Here is a 21508-nt window from a genome sequence, read left to right as displayed (position 1 = left end):
TTGATGTCATTAATGCCTTATATGATTTCTGCCTTTGCAGGAGAGTTTCTTATGTTATCTATTATTGAATGAACTGTCTGAATGAAGATCACAGGAGTAACATGGCTGATGTTTAAAGGCATATTTTCTCCTGATGGCTTGTATTCCCTCTGTGTGTATAGGGCCTTGCAATTAGTTCAGCACACACTGGTGTACTGACAGTATCCCACTTCTCTATTATCTGCTCATCCTTGTCAAATCCAACTCATGTTCGCTCATTATCAAAACGCATATTGTCTTCAGAGTAATGTGAGTCACCTCTCACTTTCCCCTGTCTGAGAAAATTGGAAGAATCAGAGAAAAAATGTGCGAGAAAGAAAGGTTTTGCTAGAGAAAAGAATGAAGGATAAACTGTAACTCTGTGTGTGTGTGTGTGTGTTTGTGTGAGCGTGTGTGTGTGTGTGTGCGTGCGCGTGCTCATATATGTGCCTGTGTGTGTGTACCGTATTTACATATTTCCCTGGCCGGCAGAGGCGATGCTGCCCTTTACACATCTCAGATGGAAAGGGCAGCCATGCTCCAACATTGACACAATTGATATGTTTGCAGAGACAGGAGAGGGAGATAGCAGGCAGGTGGATAAGCAGAGGTTTATGAATCAGAGTTTACTCTGTCAGCAGGCGCAGACAGAGAGAGTGAGAGGTGAGAGGGAAAGATAGAGATCCTGGAGGGAAGTAAAAAGCCAGGGAAGGCATACAGAGGATAGATTAGAGAGCTTTGTATAAACTATCTGTGTCATCGCAGGGCTTCACAACAGGTAACTGTAACTTTTTATCCTAATCTGCTCCTTTGACATAATGCCACCATCTAGACGCCCAGTGAGACTTCGACTCTCTGAAAACCTCTGACCGTGCCGAAAGGTTCGGACTTATAGCTCGAATGTTGTTTCCAAGTGCTTAATTGATTAACGAAGGTAATTAATTACACCGAGAGTGACCAGCCACCAATTCGAATTGAAAACCCACACAAGGTGGATTAAACTCCATTAATTACTTCAGTAAATCAATTTGGCTGAGGCCCTTCAAGTGGCGAGACAGGAGACAACTGTGTAAAGTGATTATGAAGTGGTATAAAGAGGTTATTCCAGCCAGTCATGATTATTATGGAAAACTGACGACTACCACTGAATGTTCTGAAAAGGTCAAACTAATTATGTGGAATGGACAGGTGGCATATTGCAGCGGCAAATCTGCTATTTCAATATTCATCCTGCTCTGCTTTATGTGAGGCTATTGTTTGAAAATTTGCTAAAATTACCTGCCAATCATTGTTGAATGCATTTGCTGAAAATTACTCATCTGTGTGTGAGCGTGTGTGTGCGTATGTGTCTGTGTGTGTGTGTGTGTGCATGCATTCAAGTGTTTATGCATACATGTGTAGGCCTGTTGTGTTTCAGAGAGTATGTGTGTGTACGAATGTGGGTGGATGAGCCAGAGGGAGAAGCGAGGCAAAACAAAGAGCAGAGAGAGAGGAGAGAAAGTGAGTGTTAACAGTATGTTGCCACCCAGCTTGGCGCCTGTTCCTCAGTGTTTGCATGGTGCTCACATCCTCAGTGGAGGAGTTCTGTCAGGTCCAGTCTGGCCTGACCTTTTTTCACTCTCCAGGCACGTTTACAGCTCTCCAATACCTATCAAAATATCTAACACTCTCTCCCTACCTGTCTCTCTCTCTCTCTCTCTCTCTCTGTCCTCCCTGCCTCTACCACGCTCTTGCATTAAATTCTCTGCCCTGCCATATCTGTCCTCTCTCCCTCTCCGTTTAACTATTCTGACCTACTCCCCCACGTTTAACCTCAAATATTTCCTCCACCCTTGTCACTCCGGTCTGATTTGTATTCCCTCTCTTCTCTGTCTTTCTATATGTCCGACCATGCCTTTGACAACGGAAGTTGAGCAGCAGGGGCAATTCATGCTGAAAGAGTCAATTGGGAACATACAGCAGGGGTGGCAAGAGTGGGAGTGAATGTGGCAGTGTTTGCAAGGGCAAATTTTTCCATCGTTTCCTCTCTCATACCATTAACAGTAATGACTGTTGGAGTCATATTCAAATCTGTTCTCTGCCGTTGTCTGTCTCTCTGGCTCTCTCTCTCCCCCTTAGATATGGAATTCGTGTGGCTCTACTCCCTGTGCCAGTGCATCCTGTCTGTTTCTGTAATTGTGGTGAGTGTGCGGTTGTGTATGGCTGGCAGTGGCAGCGGTACAGCAGCGGGCGCCCAGAAGGGTCCCCAGGGCGCCAGGCCCCACGGCGGGAGCGTCTCATCCTGCCTCCGGCTGTGCTTAGGCTGGGTGGGAGCCGTGGGCGGTGCGCTGGGAGTACCTGTGTCTGTGCTACTCAACCTGCGATCCCCCCAGTGTCTGTACACCTGTATCACACTGGTGTGTTGCCCCCTGTTGGTCAGGCAGTTTACCATGTTCCTGTTACTGCTGCTCACCCTGGATGCCCACCTGCAGCATCACTTGGCAGACAGGTGAGTCTAGAGCAGAATGAAATCTGTGCAAGCAGTGGAAAAATAAGTACACAAATCCGCTATGAGAGGAAAAGTGGAAAAGGCCCGGTCAAATATTAATATGGTAAAAGTAAAAATCATACATTAAACATTCATCATCCGTTCTACAGGGGAATGGCATATATATAGATAGATATAGCAGGGATAAAAATAGAATATTTTCTTTGACATATAGTGCAGTATCGCATAAAACAATAAAATTGCAATTATGTGAAATTCTAGAATTCCTTAGAAAATGTAACCCGTGTGTGGGAGAGGGGTGAATATGTGGGAGCGCAAGAGTCTAGCAACACTCTTGAGCTCACTTTCTGCAGCAAAAAAATCAATGTCAGGGCAAAAGCAAAAAAGCAGCAGACACACATAACCTCCTTTGGAGATGTGCCACGGTATGGAATACTCTCACATCAAAACAGGCTGTTAGTTCAAAGCTTTAAGAGTCTATTTCATCGCACATAGTCAGACTCATGAGTGCCTATAGTTTCATGGCCATGCTGTTTATGCCACCAGGTGAGAGAAGGGGGTCCGTAAACATTAATAGGCTCTGAGATGTATGAGCATTGACAGTCGCCTACAAATCAAAATTTTCAATAAAAGCGAGTAATTGAAGTGTCAGGTCTACCTGCTTTTTGGATGTTTTTATTGATCATAGAAAGCTGGACTGACTGAATATAATAGTGGACTTCAATCACTTTGCACCAGCCAATTAACCAGCTTGTGCAAGCAAGACATGATTTCTGCAGTAGTAAGATTGTGATTTCTGCAGTTTTCACTCAGTTGTAGGCCTGATTTCAAGGACAACTACCTGTGGTCAGTTAATGAGCCCGCACACTTGGCAGCAGGGCCGGGATCACTGCAGCATGTCTCAACTTAATTTTAACATGAAAGGAATGCCCTTTTCCTGATACAAGTGAGAGCCAATTTGTGGTTTTGGGGTCAATGGGAGATGAGTATGGAGTCAAACTGGTTGTCTTTGCCAAGTTTTTACAATAAGAATCATTTTTAGTAGCAGGAGAGGTGCAGGATCTTTGCAAATGGCATCCTGTTCTGTGTAGTGGTAATTAAGGCTATGGTTGGTTTGGTCATAATAGGATAGAATAGAATAGAATAGAATAGAATAGAATCTTGCTGCTATGTAAATTTCTTTCTTTTATTTTGGTCTTTGGAGTGTATGTTCTGTACTGGCTTCACTAATCCATATGTGCCTTGTGGGTGCCAGGTACTCGTCAGTGGTGACCCGTCAGCGGGCTCTGTGTGTGGTCCTGCTGTGCTGGGTGGGCTCTGTTCTGTCCTCTTTCGCCCAGTTCATCGGCTCAGATGTCCTGGACGCCCGGGGCAGAGGTGGGACTGGCGGCTCGGCTGGCTTGGGGCTGGACGGCAACTGGACGACCTCCTCTCCTTCCCCTCCCCCGCACCCCAAGTACCCTCAGGACCTCTCGGTCATTGGGAAGTACCTCCCTTACGGAGGCTTCCTGTCCAAGTTTTACGTGGAAGACCTGCACAACTTCACCTATGCCGAGATTCACAGCAGCCACTGGGGAGTGTGCGCCCCCGACACTGTTCTCAGCCCCCAGTTCCTGGTCTACGTCCATGGGGTGATGGCGTTCCTGCTCCCCTTGCTTGGACTGCTGGCCATCTACCTGGACCTGCTGCGCATGAAGCCCAGGCAGTCCCCCTTTGGTCCCGCAGAACCCCCTAAACGCGACCCGTCCCAGGTCCGTTCCCTGGCTCTGTCCCTCTCCCTTCTCGTTCTGCTGTGTCTGCCCCTCCACATTACCCACGCCCTCCTGATTTTCACCCCCAGCACCAGGCCCCCCATCTGGGCTTATCCGGTTGCCACGGTCCTCTCCCAGCTGTACAGTCTCGTGCCCCCGCTGCTCTTCACCCCTGCTAAGAAACAAGCGGAAGGAGAACGGGCATCCTTTCCTCTCTCTCTCCCCCACCTTCCACCTGCGGTCGCCCCCTCCAGGAGCAAAGCCGTTCCCAGGGCCTTGTGTGAGGCAGTGCAGGCGGCTCCCTGGCGCTCAGGCAAATGCTCCCTCAAAGCCAAAGTGTGCCCAGAAGTTTGAATTCATGACAAAGTGAAAGATCTGGGCTGCTAGTCCCGGTGCAAACATTTACCATCTACTAGAATCGGTTAAATCATCTTCCTAGTACAACATACTGTGGGCCTACAACATTCTGTGTGTGCATAAGAGATGGCTTGTGTTTGTAAGAAATGGCTCGTGGACTAAAGGAGAATAAATAAATATAGTATATTCCAGTTTGTTGTTGACTTTTTAACTCATCAGCAACCTCTTGCACAGACGTTATGAATAACTCACAAATGAAAAGGCCAGTTAATTATCGAGTCCCACACCAAATGTCAGTGAGAAAATTAAGTCTCCAGATGACTAGGTTCCTGATCACAGATGTCTGTTTTCTTTGACTGCTCTTCCTATGGGTCTTATTCTAAGCCTGTTTTAAGTCTCTGCTAAGCCAACCACCAAGTAATGTAGATCTATGAGTGACGGCGTTTAATTAAACATGCACTAATAACATAGTGGTCCAGAGAGGACCCGGCATTGTAGGGAAAACATAATTAACCTGGTTATGACACAATCTTCACGTCTGTTTTGATTAAACTTGTAAATACAATGTGATGCTCTCTTGTAATAAAAAGGGCCTTGCTCACGCTAATTAGATTGTTCATCTTGAACTGTGTCGGTGTAAGAAATCACTGATGGAGAGAATAAAGAGAAATCCGTCTCTCGCTGCCTGGAACATGGGCATGACAGCAAACACACTCCCTCTCTTCTCTCTCCCTGTTCCTCTTGATCATAGGCCTGCTCTCTCTCTACCTCATCTCCTTCCTCTTGGGGTGTATATTTGAATTTTTTCCATTCGTTCTCTCTTTGTTTTTATTGATCATTTGCCGTCTCTTTCCATACCTCGTGTGGTCTGTTTTTCATTTGTTTTTTTCATTCTTTCTGTCTTTCCCCTGCCTCCCTCCTGCTCCCCATCTAGAGTCTGTCTTGCTCTGTCATCACAAAAGAACAAACTCCCTGACTGGAACACATTATTGATGGAGAAATCTGGTAAAAAAAAAAAAAAAAAAAAAAAGAACAGGCCCCGGCTTCTCTGGCTGTCCGTTCAATTGTTCTGTCTGCCTGAAAGCTCTGTGCTTCCTGATTATGCTATGCCCTGACACACTCAACCGCCTCAATCAATGCCCGGTGCTGGTGCCCGCCGCTGCGTACACGCCTCCGTGCCTCGCTAAGGTCACGCCGCCGAGAAAACAGAAGGCAAACTGCGGTCACCATCCCACCCAACGGGGGTAACTAGGGTTAGCTTTAAGGACGGATAACATTGTGTCTAATCCACCATGTAGCCACCAGAGATATAAAGAGTTTGTGTTAGAATGGGCTGTGATGTTTACTGCAACGCATAGAAATGAAATATGGCCGTCATAAATGGTCGTAAAGGGGGAATTCTGAAATGTGAACCCGTTCCAGAGCGTTAATCGATGAAACAAGCGTCGGAGAAATGCTGCAAGAGTTATTCATAGACCTCTTGCTGTCATTATTGGTGAGATTATGGTACATGTGCTTCATGTTATTAACTGTGATGGGGAGGAATATAGCTGACTGTTGTCCGACTTGTTCCAATCTCATTTTTGGTTATGTCTATTGATTCGATAATCACCCTCAATGATCACAGCGGCGGTCCGAATGTCATCAGGTCTTGTGGCAGAATTGCATCATTGTTATGGTCGGATAATGGCCAGTTTCCCAGGATGCACTACTGCCAGCAGTAACACTGTGGCAACTACCCAACAGCAAACCCTGCGAAATTGAAGGTGACGGGAATCTTTTTCTATGGACAACATACAGCTTATGCTTGAACAAAAAAGTTCTAACCATTAACTTTTTATGAAGTTTGTCAGTTGAGGAGTTTCTCTGACAACTGTGAGGAGAAACAGACATAACAACCAGCCAGTGTATGAATCCCATAGGACAACTACAGGTGCCACCTTCGCTTGAAGGACATGCAGTTCTGTATTGGAGACATAACAAGGGACAATATTCTCAGGTTTATTATCCATCGACCATGGTGGGTTTGATAGTGCCGGCCAGGTAAGCTACCCTTGCGTCATCATAAACTTAAGATATGCCTGACCTCGAATTGTGTGTTGATTGTTTGTTGCTCAGAGCGTCAACTCGCTGGTAGCGCCTGGCAAGTCCATTACTTTGATTGCCGTTTGACAATCTGTCTTTATGACAGGCGACCGTGGAGCCTCGCCATCGATGGAAGACAAACACATCGATCTATCACCCGGCGACCTCCGGCGGCTTTCAAATCCAGCCCTGCACAGACGGACATGTTGAGTGCTTCTCAACAGAATCGGGTATTGATTACGTGGAAGTTAATGGCGGAGTCATATTTTTGTGTGTGCATCTGACTCAACCCCACTGTCACCCTTTCTTCCCCACTATCTGTTCTTATGATTCATTAGCGCCGCCGCAGAGCCTTCTGCTTTGTTTATTCTCTTCATTCTCGATGAGCTGCCAGTTATAACTAGCTCGACTGCCTTCATTTTTATCTTCCTACTTATAACTCCACTATTCCCCATTGATCCAATCATATGCTCTGTCTCCTGTTCTCCTTTCACGGGATTTCAAAAACAGCTCCCACTAATGTGTAAACACATCCAAAAACCAGACTGATCCCCATGGTTATTTTTGGATTCTTTTTTATTTTGTCGTGCTTTGTATCTTTCCCCTATAAAGAAATAGTTAGCTATATATCAACAGTGACACATGGACTCTAAAATAAACAAGAGCGAAAGACAGGAGAAGAGACGACTAGGCACAGGAGACGAAGAGAGAGAAAGACAGGGAAAGAGAGGAAAGGTAAGAGGAAAAGAGTGAAAAAAGACGGCAATTTTTCTACACTAGATAGAACCAAAAACAAATCATGGGAAGTGTACAGTTCATTAACATTTACAATTATAATAATAACAACGGCAATAATAATAACAGTAACAACAATCATAATTGTTCAAATAATAATAATAATTAATAAAAAACAATAAGACCTCTGGTTTCTCAGAAAGACAAATGAAATATTTTTTTATTCTTTTCCATTTTTTTTTTAAAGATCACTGGACAGTAGTTTGTTCGGCTTTGCACCTCTAGGCTAATATTCTGTGTTAGTATAGTTGCTTCATAATGCGTTTCAATAATAAACTGTTTTCATATTTCTTAAAAGTTTCATTTAATTTATGTTGCTGCTCTCTTTTTTATACAAATAAGGAATTCAGAGATATGTATACTTGTGTCAATGTGTTTACTGTACGTATGAATGTGTGCATGTGTCTGCATATGTGTGGTAGCATTCAGAAAAATATCCATCCATTTCATTTTCTCATTCATTCCCTTTGCTATCACTCCCCTTTTCCTTCTTTTTAAAAGACTTTTAAACCTTTTTATCCTCTTAATGACATTCTAAAATAATTAAGCTTTTCTTTAATGCCTTAGCAAGTCATATTCCTTTCTTCGTTGTCGGGAAAGCAGCCCAGCACTAATCCTTTTATTATTAGGAGCCAACAAAGGAGGAGCGATAGAGGGGGACAGACAGAGAGAAAGAGAGAGAGAAGAGAAAAGGGAGAGGACGGAGAACAGGTGAGCCGAGAGGGAGGAGGACAGAAGAGATGGAGAGCAAATTAAAGGAAAAGAAAACCAACTTTTCCTCACTTTTGCAGAGAGAAAAAAATCAGTAATCGCTGATTTTGTCACCAGCTATTGGCAAGCCACCCAAGGGATGACAAAACAGAATATTGAGAATAGTTAGCTTCTTCATAAAGTATGAATACTTGCAGAGACTCTGGGCTTACACGCTGCAATGTTGTCAAAGAATTATATATGAGTTGCGCTCTGTGGGCAAGATGCTTTGGCAATTTTAAGTATTTCAATTTTCTTGCATCGGGCGCTCAATAGCAAACGCGCCTCCTCCCGATTCCCCCTTCCTCACCCACTGCTCCCTCTCTGCCAGTTAAAGATTGAGCTTTGTGAAATGGATGGTTTTCTCCAGGCATGGAATTACAGCAGTCATTCGCCTCTAATTCCCCTTTTAGTTTGGCGGCCGCACAGACAGAGTGCCGGTTCGCTTTGTGCTCTCCGCTTCCCTCTCGATCAAAATAATTGTGGTATCATTTCTTTTTTGTCTCCGTCTACATTCACCTCTCCCGCTGTCTCTCTCTGGCTCTCCATTTTCCCTAGTTTCTCCGACCTATAGTATATGGCACAGTCGTTAATGGCTGGTGGGTCTATAGACTCTCTTTCTCTCAGTCTGTCTCTGAGTGTGTGTGTGTGTATGGAGGATATGGAGTGGAATGGGGCGGGATGGACTGGCTGTGTGCAGTATTTGTATACAGTCGTTTTCAGAAGGCCGCCTGATATGGCGTGTTGTGTGTGTGGGTGTGTGTGTGTGTGTAAATTGGGAGTCAGGGAGAGGAAGGGATAGAGGGAGGAAGTCGGGAGAGAAGAGTAGAGGAGAGGAGGAGGGCTACAGTAGGTACTCCTTCTTGCCCTGGCTGGCGTCGTTCCCATTGAGGAAGGCCTCCTGCACCTCACCATGCTCATCCAACCCACTGGCCTCATGGGTAAGATAGGAACCTGGATGGAGAGAGGGACAGAGAGAGAGAGAGAGAGAGAGAGAGAGAGAAAGAGAGAGACAGACCAGAAGAGAGAGCAAAAGAGAGAGCGAGAACGGAGATCGAGAGAGGAGATCGGGGAGGGAAGGTTAGTTGGCAAAGCGGCATAATCATTGCAGCGCCATGCAGCATTACCGAACCAAACAGCGCTAATATTATTGAGTACCATACCTGTGATTGATTAATTAATTAGTTCACTGATTATTAGGTCAATACCAAGCAAGAACAGGCTCTCGGGTACGGTACGAGCCTACCGGCGGGGATGAGTGGTGGGGGTGACGGATAGGCGAATAGAGGGAAGAGGCAGAAGAGGAGGGAGGGACGAGGAGGAGATAATAGAGAATAAAAGACAGAGAGGGAGAGGAGATTGACAGAAAAGGGTGGAGGGAAGGTTAGGTACAACAGAACAATGGGACGCTTGTGTCACTCAGAAAACCCATCAAACACATTTCAACACCTCTCGGGTCCATATGATTAATGGATCGGCGCAGCGCGGGTTACAGAGAGCGAGGGCCGTTCAAATCATCTTCCCGCTCGCGTGTGCCTTCACTCCGGGGGTGAGTGGCACTCTCATTCTTTCCGCCGCAGAGATTGACTGGCACGCTGGCAGCCGAAGCCGGGCCGAAGACAGAGCCCTAATGGCCCTGTCCGCGCGCTGATTGGTTGTAATGGTCCTGTCTCTATGCTGATTGGCGGTCAAGCCATATTGAATGTTGACTGACGGCTTGTCCGGCCATAGGGGGAGAGCAACGGCCCGCGGCGGCCGCTCCCTGCCTGCTACAGCGTTCCCAGATCGTCTCTTGGCAGCCGCGGCACGGAGTCGAAGGCTGCCAGCGCGGGGGGCACTTAAAAAGATAGGGAACACGCGTAACAGAGTCTTCCTTTTAATGGATGAGCCTTGATACACTAACGTATGGAGTCATAAAACACGGAGACCACGCCTACATTTCCCACCCCGCCTCATCTCTCTCTCTTCCACCCCGGCCAAGGTCGTTCATCATGGACAGCGTCTGGGTTTGAGAGGAGCATCCTGTTCTGTCTGCTCTGCGCTGACAATTTTACACCTCCGTTTAAAAGACTATTCTCTAAGAATCTGTAAATAACTTCATTCCACCGATTTTTTTCCACAGTCATATGCAAGGAGGTGGAGAGGAATGATAATGTGCGCCTGTGAAATATGTGCTTTAAGTGCCCTGCTGCTGCAAGAAAGTTCTGTGTCTTCCTCTGTGTGTGTGTGTGTGTGTGTGTGTGTGTTACCTTTCTGTCGGACGGAGCACCAGATGGTGACGATGAGGACACAGATGACAGTGAAAACCAGCAGCGCCAGAACGCCCCCTATCACTGCGTAGGGTACAGCACTGTGGGTCTCTACCACTGCACCAGGATCTGAGAAAAGAGAAAGAGAAAGAGAGAGAGAGAGAGAGAAAGAGAGGTGGGGGTAGGAGGGGAGAGAGAGAGAGAGAGAAAGAGAGACAAAGGCAAGGACAAAAAGAGAAACAAAGAGACAAAAAAATGAAATCAAAGGAATCAACCGGAGTGAGACGCGGGAGAGACGTTGAGGAAAAAACAGATAAAAGACAAGAGAAAGAGAACACATTAAAACAGCAGCGTGGGAGAGAGCACGGAGAGACAGGAGAAAAGAGAAATCGATGTCTTCCAACCAAACTTGCATTATCGCCCGTCATCACCCACCACTTCACAGACTCCCCGACAGACAGAATGGGTGAGAAAAAGGCAACGGGGAAGAGTGAATAGAGGAGTAAGTGTGTCATCCTCTAAAAAGCCACTCCAGCCAAGCACCTGTCAAGAGCACAATGCATTTTGAATGAAGGAAACTTTGCGCGCGTTTACACCCAGAATAATGCAGCCCTGGGAAATGAAATCAAACACCTCACCAAAAAGAGATAAAAAGGTTAAAAAAAAAGACAAGTAAAATTTTGTGACATTTTGTAGCGTGAAATCGTTGCGGTGAGAAATGGTTCATGTCAACTTTACCTGTATAGTGCTTTTAACTAACGGGATTGTCTCGAAGTGCTTTATAGAAGACAAAGGACAAATACAGCAAAAACAAGGATAATGAGAGAACAAGTACATCGCAAACTCCGGGAAATTGGGCCAGAGCTTGTGCATGTGTGTGAGTGTGTGTGTGTGTGTGCATGCGTAGGTGTGTGAGTGGATGTCACTGCGCCGGTAAATACCAGGGCAAGTGGGAAAAGCAGGTGAATGGCAGGCTGCAGGGATGTAGAAAAAGAGAAAGAAATAGTGGGTATAAGGTAGGAGGTAAGGTAGGCTGTGCTGAATAATTGTGTCTCGAGTCTGGACTTAAATAATAAGATGGTGTGTGTGACTCGCTGACAGTAACAGAAAGCTTGTTTCGGGGAGTGGGAGCTGTTACTGGGGCCTATATAGGAGGCAAGGACACAGAGTTATCGACGCAGCTCTTGGACCTTGACAGAATGGAATTAAAACATGAATCATTAATATAGTGCTAACACGTGGGGATCGAGAGAGACAGGGGGAGAGGGAGAGAGTGATGGAGGAGGAGAAGAAAAGGAGGAGAGGAGGAGCAGGGATTGACGACTGAGGAGGAGGAGGAGAAAGTGCACCTCCCCTGCCCACCTCGGTGTGTGTGCGTGTGTTTCGTGAGCGCCTGAGCGAGCACAACGCCTGTGTCACTGTGTCTGAGTGAGTGTGAGTGCACGCCGCCAGCTTCTGTATATGAGCGTGTGTGGGCACACATGCGTGTAAGTGTGTGTGTGTGTGTGTGTGTGTGTGTGTGTGAGATAAAGTGAATCTCTGCGCGTCTGTGAAAACCCGGGAGACCTGTGATTCGAGTGTGCGGTGTGATCGAGGAGTCGGCCCGAGCAATATTTCATGGCGGAATGAAAAATTAAGTGCTACACCTTTTCTCTTTCTCTCTCTCTCTTCCTCTCTCTCATGCCATTCCCGATCTTAATCCGCCACGGCCCAAAGCTCCATGGGAAATGACAGCATAAAAAAAGTGCGCCGTTTCTCAGAAGCGCCCCCCACCCCTCCGACGATGCGTCAACATCGACTGAGCCGTTCGCCGAAATGTTCGTGCCACGCTTTTCCTGTATGACTCTTTCTGACATCTCCGCACATGCCCAGCAGGAACAACCCCTAACTGCCGGAGACAGCAGAAGAAGAAGAAGGATGCCCCTGCTCCCTTGCGTTTCATCTCTTCCTCTAAGAAGACAGAGGGGAGACAGAGAGGAACTGAAGGTGTGGAAAGAAAGAATAGATACCACCAGTGAGCCTGTGCATGTGTGTGTGTGTGTGAGAGAGAGAGGAAGAGAGAGAGAGAGAGAGAGAGAGAAAGAGAGAGACAGACAGATACATTCTGCACGTAAAGGAAAGACAGAGAAACTTGAGAGAGAGAGAAAGAAAAATCAGATCCAGGTGGTTGTCTAACTGTATTCCCATCTGAGTATCACACAGTCGGGAAACAGAAAGGCTGCTTGGCTCTACTCTGCTACCCTGTGTGTGTGTGTGTGTGTGTGTGTGTGTGTGTAGGTGTGTGTGTGTGTGTGTGTGAATATGTTTGAGTGGCCTCTCCTCAGCCCTCCAGAGGCTTGTCAGTCAGCTAAAGGCTCGGTGTGCTGCCAGTCCCTTATCCCCACCTCCTACTCAGGCTCTGAGTCATTAGCAGTACACACATGTCCTCCAGCACCAGGAGACCCACTCCAGGCCACACACACACACACACACACACACACACACACACACACACATCGACAAATGCTGACTGGGCAATGTGTGTGGGGTGCATCAGACAACCATTGATAAGAAAGAGAGAGAGAGAGAGGGAGAGATAGATAGAGTGGGTGGTTGCACATGGTGCATACCCAAGTGTGTGCAAGCACGCACACCCATGTAGATGCAGGGCAAAGGAAGGTTACAGCAGAAAAAGAGGAGTGTGTGTGTGTGTGTGTGTGTCGGAGAAGGCCACCTGAGAGCCATTAGATGAGCAGGGGAGTGGAAGGAGGGTGACACCGAAGGAGAGGAGGGAAGGACGAGGAGAGATGGAAGATGAAGAGGGGTGTGTGTACGTTACCTTTGGGGTTCGGGGCCAAGCTGTGTGTTAGGAGGGTTGGGGTGGTAGGAGTGGGAGGGACCGTGGTAGTGACTGACACATTATCTACAGACAGACAGGGAAGGGGATAACACACACATACACAAACACTATTATCTACAGCATGCAGCAAACACTTCAACACTTTGCAGGGCTTTCTAGCGTGATGACTATTATGTGATAAATGTTACATGCAAAAAATGGGTGAATCTTAATCTTCCCCATGTTTCTTGGCTGTTCTGCCTTAGCCTCCTGCTCAATAATCATTGGACGAGAGACATTAGCTTGTCCCTTCCAATGAGTTTTGAGAGGGAAGGGGAAAACCGCACAAGGGCTTGAGGAAAGACATGATTCAGACATTGATCAGGAATCGTGGCTGATTCCATTTCGATTCCAGAGACAAATGTTACTAATTATTTTCCCAGATCGACCGCGGCTGAAATGGAATCGATCTCGACCTCCGACAGGCGATAAGGGACAGGGACAAATGGCGTTCCCTGGCGGGTCTTCTACACCAACCAAGGGGGTTAAAAGAGACGTTTACGATGGAGAAGACATGCTTTAAAGCAGAGGCTAAAGGGAATTCCACCTGGCAGACTGACATTCATCTGCACAGCAGCTGGAATATATGGGAACACATTCTCTGCCACTGACACATTTCCTGTGGTACAATGGCAGGGGAGACAGAGACATTGTCTGTGACAGATGCATTCCCAATGGAACAGTGCCACGCAGGGACTGTCTCATTCAATGCAGAACAATAGCTTGGATCTTGACATATTCTCCAAATCAATGGCTGAGACACAATGGTAGGTAGGAGAGGTAGAAGAGGGACAAGTTCATATTGCTGTTAAAGACAAAAAATAATGGGAGACAGGAACTAAAAGCGAGATGGAGGAGTGGGTGTGTCTCCACGTGTGTGTGTCTGCGTGCGGGGAGCATCGGCACTTTCGCTGTGAACAACATGCCACTTCATCAAACGATCTCTATAAAACCGCAACGTGCAGGAGTAGTCTGTGTAGCTTCAAGACACACACAGATACACACACACACACACACCCCTCATCCGCAAATAGACACACACACACATCCGCACCACAAAGAAATACATGCAGGCTTGCTTGTGCACTCACACATACACACACACACTCCACATGTGTGTGTATGAGTACTTGTGCACACACACACACACACACACACCCTCACATGGGCATACAGAAACATTCCCTCACACACACACACACACACACACTCTCTCTCGCTGCCCTTTCTGCTCAGGAGTAATTTATTGGTAAGTATTCCTCTGTCTGTTCTCCCCCTTTCTCCCACTGGCCCTGAGATCATCAATCTCTTTTTGCACTCCTCTTATGTCAGCACAACTCTCACCCCCCCCCCACTCCCTCCCCCTTCTCTCTCTCTCTTTTTTCTTCATGGCCAACCGTGGTCTTCTTCTCTCCGTAAAGAAAGAAATGCATGCGATGTGTACTGTATTGTGCGGAGAGAAACAGAGAGAAACAGAGAGTTTTCGCAGAGACGGAGGGGAGGAGGGAGGCTGGAGCAGGGAGAGGGAGAGAGAGAGAGAGAGAGAGAGAGAGAGAGGGAGAGAGAGAGAGACAGTGCCCTTACACGCACACACTTTGATGGACATATTGACGTGTGTGTGTGTGTTCTTGGCCCCTGTGTGTGGGAAGAATTACAGCAGCAGATAACAGGAACCGGTATGTGTGATGTGTGTGTGTGTGTGTGTGTGCGTGTGTGGCTACCGTACTGAGTGCATGTGTGATGTGTGTGTGTTTGTGTGTGTGGGTGCACGTATGTGTGCATGTGGTCCTGAGGATTAATGGCCAGGGTCGGTGCACTAATTAACTGGACGCTGATTAATTTCTCTTGACCATCAGGAACGACCTAAAAAAAAAACTATTCTCCATTTCCTGCTTTCTCTATCTCTCGCTCTCTTTCTCCTCTCTCTTCTTCAACCGAACTCTCTCCCCTCATCCTCTACACCCCCCCCCCCCCCCCTCGCATTCTCTCATTCGGTTGCCTCTCTGGTTTCGTTCCTCGGCGGCTTCGCTCCCTCGCTCCCTCTCTCTCCCTCTCTTCAGCTTAATTAAGGAGAATGCCGTACAGCTGTCGTTCTCTTGGCCGATAGCGTCCCTTTTTTTGCACATCATATTGTTATTCATTAACACTATATGGCTGCCAATCAGGCACGCAGCCCATGTTATTTCCAGGGATGGATGTGGCGGCGCTTGCGATAATGACGTTTCCCCTCGTATCTCGTTCTCGCAGACGCACGCCTGAGGATACTGCGTCGCCATTTTGGACGAGCCCTGTTATTCTTTCATGTTCAGTTCCTGCTTACGAGGCCTCGCCCAGGGCAACGGTGGCTACAGCTGTCAATCAGCGGGCAAAATGTTAGACAGTGGTCGGAGGTCTTCTGACCTGCCCACAAGGTCAGCATTGATTGGCTGAAGACTCGCGCAAAATTCACTCGGAAGTCAATTGAGGTGCTTTGTCACGCGTAGAGGAAAGCTGCGCCGAAGATGAGTTTTTTAACAAGTTTGACTTTGCATTATCTCTCTCCGTCTTCCTCCACCCCCAACCTCTTTCCACTTTCACTCTATTCTTTTTTTCCAAGTCTCACTTCATTAAATGGAGGTCCATGTTTTTCATTCCAATTATCCTAACGGCTCATTACAACAGCCAAGCAGACCCACACTAATCCCCTGCTCACCTCGTACAGCTCTCCATCTCACTGTCTTCCATCCATTCAACTTTCTATCACTCCCCTCTGCCCTCCATGAACCTTTCTATAAAACTATTTAGAAGTCTCTCTCTTTCTCTCCTACCTCACTTCCCCTTCTGTCTTGCAGATACCATCACGCACACACACACACACACACACACACACACACACACACATGCACGTGTATTTACATACATGCAAATGCTCACACATTTCTTATCTCCCTGCTATCTCCCAATCTCTATCGCTCCCTCTTCCTCTCCCTCTCTCTCTCTCCCACACTCTCTCATGCAATTCAATTCTAATGGGTTTTATTGGCTTGGCGATTCATCTGAGTGCAGCAGCTCAGTTCAATTACATAAGCGAGCCCTCCGGGCTTTCACCAGACAATCAGCAACATTCTCCTCCCAGCGACACGCACATGCACGCACGTGCGCATGCGCGTGCACACGCACACACACATGCACAAACAAAATCCAATTCCTCCTTAACAATGGTGGCAAAAGAGATGAAGCAACCAACCAAGGCCACATCCTTTCCGCATTCTGCAGATACGAGGTGTGTGTCTGTGTGTATGTGTGTGTGTGTGTGCTCTCTTGGGTGTGTGTGTGTGTGTGTGTGAATGTGTGTGTATGCGTGCATGTCCTCACTTATGTCTGTTTTCCGCGGTTCACCCAAAACAATTTCTCACATTTATATCATTACTGATATTCTGAAAGTTGGCAGAGAATTAATTCTATTGTATTGACTTGTGCACGCGTGCACACGCACACACACACACACACCCGCACAAACTAAAACACAATCTCTTTCTCTCTCTTTGCATCTCTCTCACTCACAAATAAACTCATTCAAGCATGCGCACACACACACACACACACACACACACACTCACCCACACATGGGGATACATGAACACACGCGCGTGGACAGCAGAATAAAGCCTGACTTCGATGCGTCACGTCTTTGTCGAGGCCCGGCCTCCCCAGAGAGCTTCCCACCTCTCGCTCTCAATTCTCCTTCGCCAGCGCCCGGCCGGCCTCCCTTCATAAACTGACAGTGCCTAAAGCACCTGCGACAAATTGGCAGCCACTTTCGCCTGATTTTGTGCTCGGTGTGCGGACCCTGATGGCAGATAACTCTCACAGAGGGAAGGTTGACACGAAGCGAGACAGAGAGAGAGGGGGGAGAGGGAAGAGAGAGCGCTGGTAGTTTTTCTGCACCTGCCATAAAACTGTTTCTTTTTCGCTGACTCATCCTTTACATCCTTTACTCATCCTGCCCACCGCCACCTCCTCCACCCCCGCTCCCCCCTCCCGATGCATCCTGGGATTCCCTCCGGGAGGGCTGGGAGGCAACTAATCTGACGTTCCGTTTATCTGACAGGCCGCGGTACCGAATGCTAACCTGCCTTCGACCTCCATCGTCTCCCTTGTCTCTCTCTCTCTCTTTTCTTCCCTCCCTCCCGCCTTCTATCCATCCATCCCCTCCCCACCTCCTCATTCTGTTCACCTCCCCTCTGTTTCCTCTCCACGCCTCATTCTCAGACAGCCAGGCCTCCCTTGGGTAAGAGACTGAACTGCAGCTGACCCGAGAACGGAGGGCAAACTGGTGGCAAGGTGAAAATAGTAGGAAGTGTGGAGGGAGGGAGGGACAGCGGGAGAGGGAGGAATGGAGAGAGGAGCAGAGAGAAGGAGAAGAGAGAGAGAGAGAGAGAGGGGCAATGGACAGAAGGAGGAAAGGGGTGAGAATAGCAGGGAGGAAGGATAGGGAGGAAAGCAGCGGGGAGAGGGAGAGAAAAAAGGTAAGTGAGGCAAATGGGGCAAAGGAGAGAATATACTGTAGATGAAAGAGTGGAGAGAGGGAAGGATAGCAGAACGAGGGAGGAAAAGATGTAGTGAAAGGAGAGACAGAGAGCTTCAGAGAGTTAGTGTGACTGACTGAATTAAATGGAAATGAGAAAAGTGCTCGCAGAGAATGAAATGGAGAAATCCATGCATACTTGAAAGAGAGCCGCTGAAAAAATACGGGATAAAAAGAAGAGCCAGAGTAGGATGAGGCAGTATCCTTTCCATCACCACAGTCTTTGGGAGTAAGTGAGGGGCTTTGTTCCAAAATGAGATATCCTCCATTTGAAAGAAGAAGAAAAAACACCGCCTACTCTTACATTGTGATTGGTGTGGCGTGAAAAGAAAAGCTCATTGTGGGTTACTGTTAAGAGTTATGAGTCATCTAAATACATTTGCTTACAAAATAGCCACGCTTTTGAGGGTGCAATCGTCCGTGTCTTTTAAATGTTGACTGATGAATTCCAGGTAGCAGTTTTTTTTCAAAAACGGAGATGTAGCATTTAGGGATTAATTCTTCAACACTATATTCCACCCATGGAAATCTCTACAAGCCTATTTCAATCACCACAAAGAAGCCGTTTATACTCCTCTATAAAATAACCCGTGCTGGCTCATTTTGGGCTGACAGAAATGTCTAGCAAATAAACAGCACTATATTTATGCTGCATTTGCAGATACATACATATTAAACTTTATAGCCTGAATGCAATGAGTTCACTTGACATTTCAAATGGGAAAATTACCGCAACGTATCAATATTAGCAGTGAGATACAGGGAAATCAATGATGTTGATTCCTGTCATACGGTCTACAGATTAATATGATGGCAGGATCTGCGGTATAATTTAAGCTCTTTGAGACAAGATTCAAAAAAATCTGTGGGGAGTACACATTTTCTGAAGTACAGTAAACCACCTTTGATACAGAGCTACGGCAGGAGGATTTCTGAAGCTGATTGCTGGAAATCCTTGGCGCGGAGCCGAAGAGCCGAAGCCTGGCTTACGGTGAGTTTCTAGTCTTTTATGGATTTTGGTTGAGGCAAGCTGCTCTACTGAAAATGCACCTTTTTCTCAATAACAGCGAATAAGAAGAAAGAGAGCGAGATAAAACGAATTAATGACCAGTACAGAGCAACAGCGTGAAATAAAGACGATAAATGATGAAACGTGGAAAAAAAAAAATGGCACCGAGAAAAACAAATGGGAAAGGCAGCTAGAAAATGGTGAAGCTAAAGGAGAGAAGAGGAGGAGGAGGGAGAAAGACAGGACGTTTTTCTACAGAGGTGGCAGTGCACATCAAAGCTAGACATGTCTAACCTTCTAGGAGAGAGAGGGAGGGAAGAGAGAGAGAGACAGAGAGACAGAGAGGGAGAGAGGGAGAGAGAGGTGGGTGGGGATGTCACCTTTCATCTTGCCACCATTGCCACCCTTGATGCCTGCTTTCTCTCTCTGTGTGGAAAGCTGCCATTATGTGTGCCGTTTGATGCTAGACGTGCTTGTACAAGAGTGTGAGTGTATGTATGTGTATGTGTGTGTGTGTGTGTGTGTGAGTGTGATGGATGCATGAGGGGGCGCTAACCAAAGGCAGCCCAAAAATGTTACATAAGATATCGTGCCTCTCATCCCTCCATCCCTCCCTCCCTCCCTCCTCTGCTTCTGATCTCCAAATCAGGTGTGTTTGGGTGCAGTGACAGGAGCAACCAGCAGGGGGTGGAGCAGATCAAAAGGGCCTACTTGCTGACTGACAGTAGTGTGCGCATGTAATTGGGCCAAGACACAAATGTATGGGATGTGAAACTGTTGACGCCTCTAATGGTTTCGCTTTACCACTGTTCCATTAAAACCTCTCAACCCCTATTCAGTTTCTATTTTGACTAAAATATGGTTTTAAGTGTTGATTACATAGCATTAAGACACACGAGCCCCGTTCAAAAACATCATCTTTTCAAACATGTATTGGCCTCAGTGAGAAAATTGCCATGTTTTTCTCATTTTCTGAAAAGTTGACATTATGGTGATAAAAGATTTTCATCTGATAGCAGCGGGCTGAAAAACTCCACCATCATCCTCTTGGAGCAACAGTGCACAATATATCTGGGTCAACCTTCATTAAGAATTTAGTCACCAAGAGGCAGTGCATCTGGGCGCAACATCTTGGAACACTTGTAAAATCCTAATAACAAAAAAAAAAAACCTTCACCCACATCTTTCTCTCCTCTCTGCTATCTCTGCTCTCAAGCAACTGGTGGATCTCAACTGGGGAGACCTCCTGAATTTTAAATGGCACATCTGCTCCTTTGTTGTTGTTTTTTTTTGTCAAATTTAACCATGTGAAATTCAGAGGGAACCATGTTTCCGCGCCAACTGGGTCGTCATCTGTAATTCTTGTCGAGAGAGAGCAGCCCACATGAACCCTGAGTTTAATTAATCTGCTGTCTATATTATACTGTATTATCTCTTTTTCAATGTATGTGAAGTCCTCTTGTCCTTGTATCCTGTGTGTCAGCATGTACGGTGAAATTCTGTAAGTTGTCACAGAGAAAAACACCCCGTACATGTATTTATCGTACTTGGAGACTTTAAGTTATTCTGAAGTCCCCGGAGAGAGGATTAGGTCATCAGAAGACATGATGAATTGTCTCTTCACAACAGTTAGTCAGAATAACGATGTTGGTGACTAGCATCTGCGCACGGTATTTCTTCCTGTTGAATCAATAGCTCTGTTGAATCAATAGCGCAGGAGGTTTAGCAGAGGTTTCCTGCTGTGTACCGAATCAAGAAAACAAATTAAACTGAGAGACAGATGAGACAAGAATCAGGATTTACTGAGTCTGTTGCCCAACGCGGACCAGAACGCTCGGGCTAGAAAGAGAGCGGGGATAAAAAAGGATCAATGAAATATAAAAGTTTTCACAAAAATGAATCATAAACCCAAACACAAGGACAAGAAATGGAACTAACAAAGGATCAATTAAACAGAAACGTTAATAATCGCCCCACATACAAGGACTAGTCATGGACAAAAAAAAATATCAAAATAAGCTCCTACAAATAATGAATTGGTAGCCATGGTTACTCACCGTAGACCAATAGGGTGTAGTGGTCGGCTGCGCGGCCGAAGTTGTTCTGGGCCTGGCAAAGGTACGTGCCGTTGTGTGATTGGCTGAGACGGGAGATCTGGAGGGTGGGGCCGGAAATCTCCGCCCTCTCAGGTAAAGTCTCATTGATCCTGGACCACTGGATGTTCCTGGGCCTGGAAATCCAGGGAAGAGAGGAGGGAAGGAGGCTTTTTTTTTTTTACATTTTTGATTTGGATTATTTCATGAAAACACAGAACTACCTCGAATCATCCTCATGAAACCACCACATGAATACCACACACACACACACACACACACACACGCACACACACACACAAATGCAAACATGACACCCAACAAATCCTGTGCAGCCTATGCAGCAGCCTATGCAGACACAACTGTCACTCAAATATAGTGAGAGATTTGAAATAAGAACATAGAGAAAGTACTTCTTCTACTACCAGAACAACCATCACCACTACTACTACTACTACTACTAGAAAG

At 46.6% G+C, this 21508-nt stretch overlaps 2 protein-coding genes across 3 annotated transcripts in view; one reads left to right on the top strand and one right to left on the bottom strand.

Moving 5' to 3' along the window:
* Positions 1-2138: 2138 nt before the first annotated feature.
* On the top strand, positions 2139-4611 carry LOC139918962 (adenosine receptor A1). Its single transcript, XM_071908508.2, has 2 exons — positions 2139-2506; positions 3762-4611. The coding sequence occupies exons 1-2, from the start codon at positions 2139-2141 to the stop codon at positions 4609-4611; spliced, it is 1218 nt and encodes a 405-aa protein (XP_071764609.2).
* A 2662-nt stretch (positions 4612-7273) lies between these two features.
* cadm4 (cell adhesion molecule 4) overlaps positions 7274-21508 on the bottom strand; it is a 133463-nt gene continuing 119228 nt past the window's right edge. The window contains exons 6-10 of one of the 2 annotated variants that reach the window (XM_078287346.1): positions 21005-21177; positions 13312-13395; positions 10494-10622; positions 9408-9486; positions 7274-9198 (exon numbers count right to left, since the gene is read on the bottom strand). In XM_078287346.1, coding sequence (XP_078143472.1) covers positions 9446-9486; positions 10494-10622; positions 13312-13395; positions 21005-21177 — 427 coding nt within the window. In that variant the 3' untranslated portion in view covers positions 7274-9198; positions 9408-9445. The remainder of the gene's footprint in view (positions 9199-9407; positions 9487-10493; positions 10623-13311; positions 13396-21004; positions 21178-21508) is intronic. The other variant, XM_071908490.2, reaches the window with a different exon arrangement.

Source organism: Centroberyx gerrardi, chromosome 12 (assembly GCF_048128805.1).
Source record: "Centroberyx gerrardi isolate f3 chromosome 12, fCenGer3.hap1.cur.20231027, whole genome shotgun sequence".
NCBI classification, from domain to species: domain Eukaryota; kingdom Metazoa; phylum Chordata; class Actinopteri; order Beryciformes; family Berycidae; genus Centroberyx; species Centroberyx gerrardi.
The sequence above is the reverse complement of the archived record's forward strand: the minus strand, read 5'-3'. Positions and strand labels throughout refer to the sequence as shown.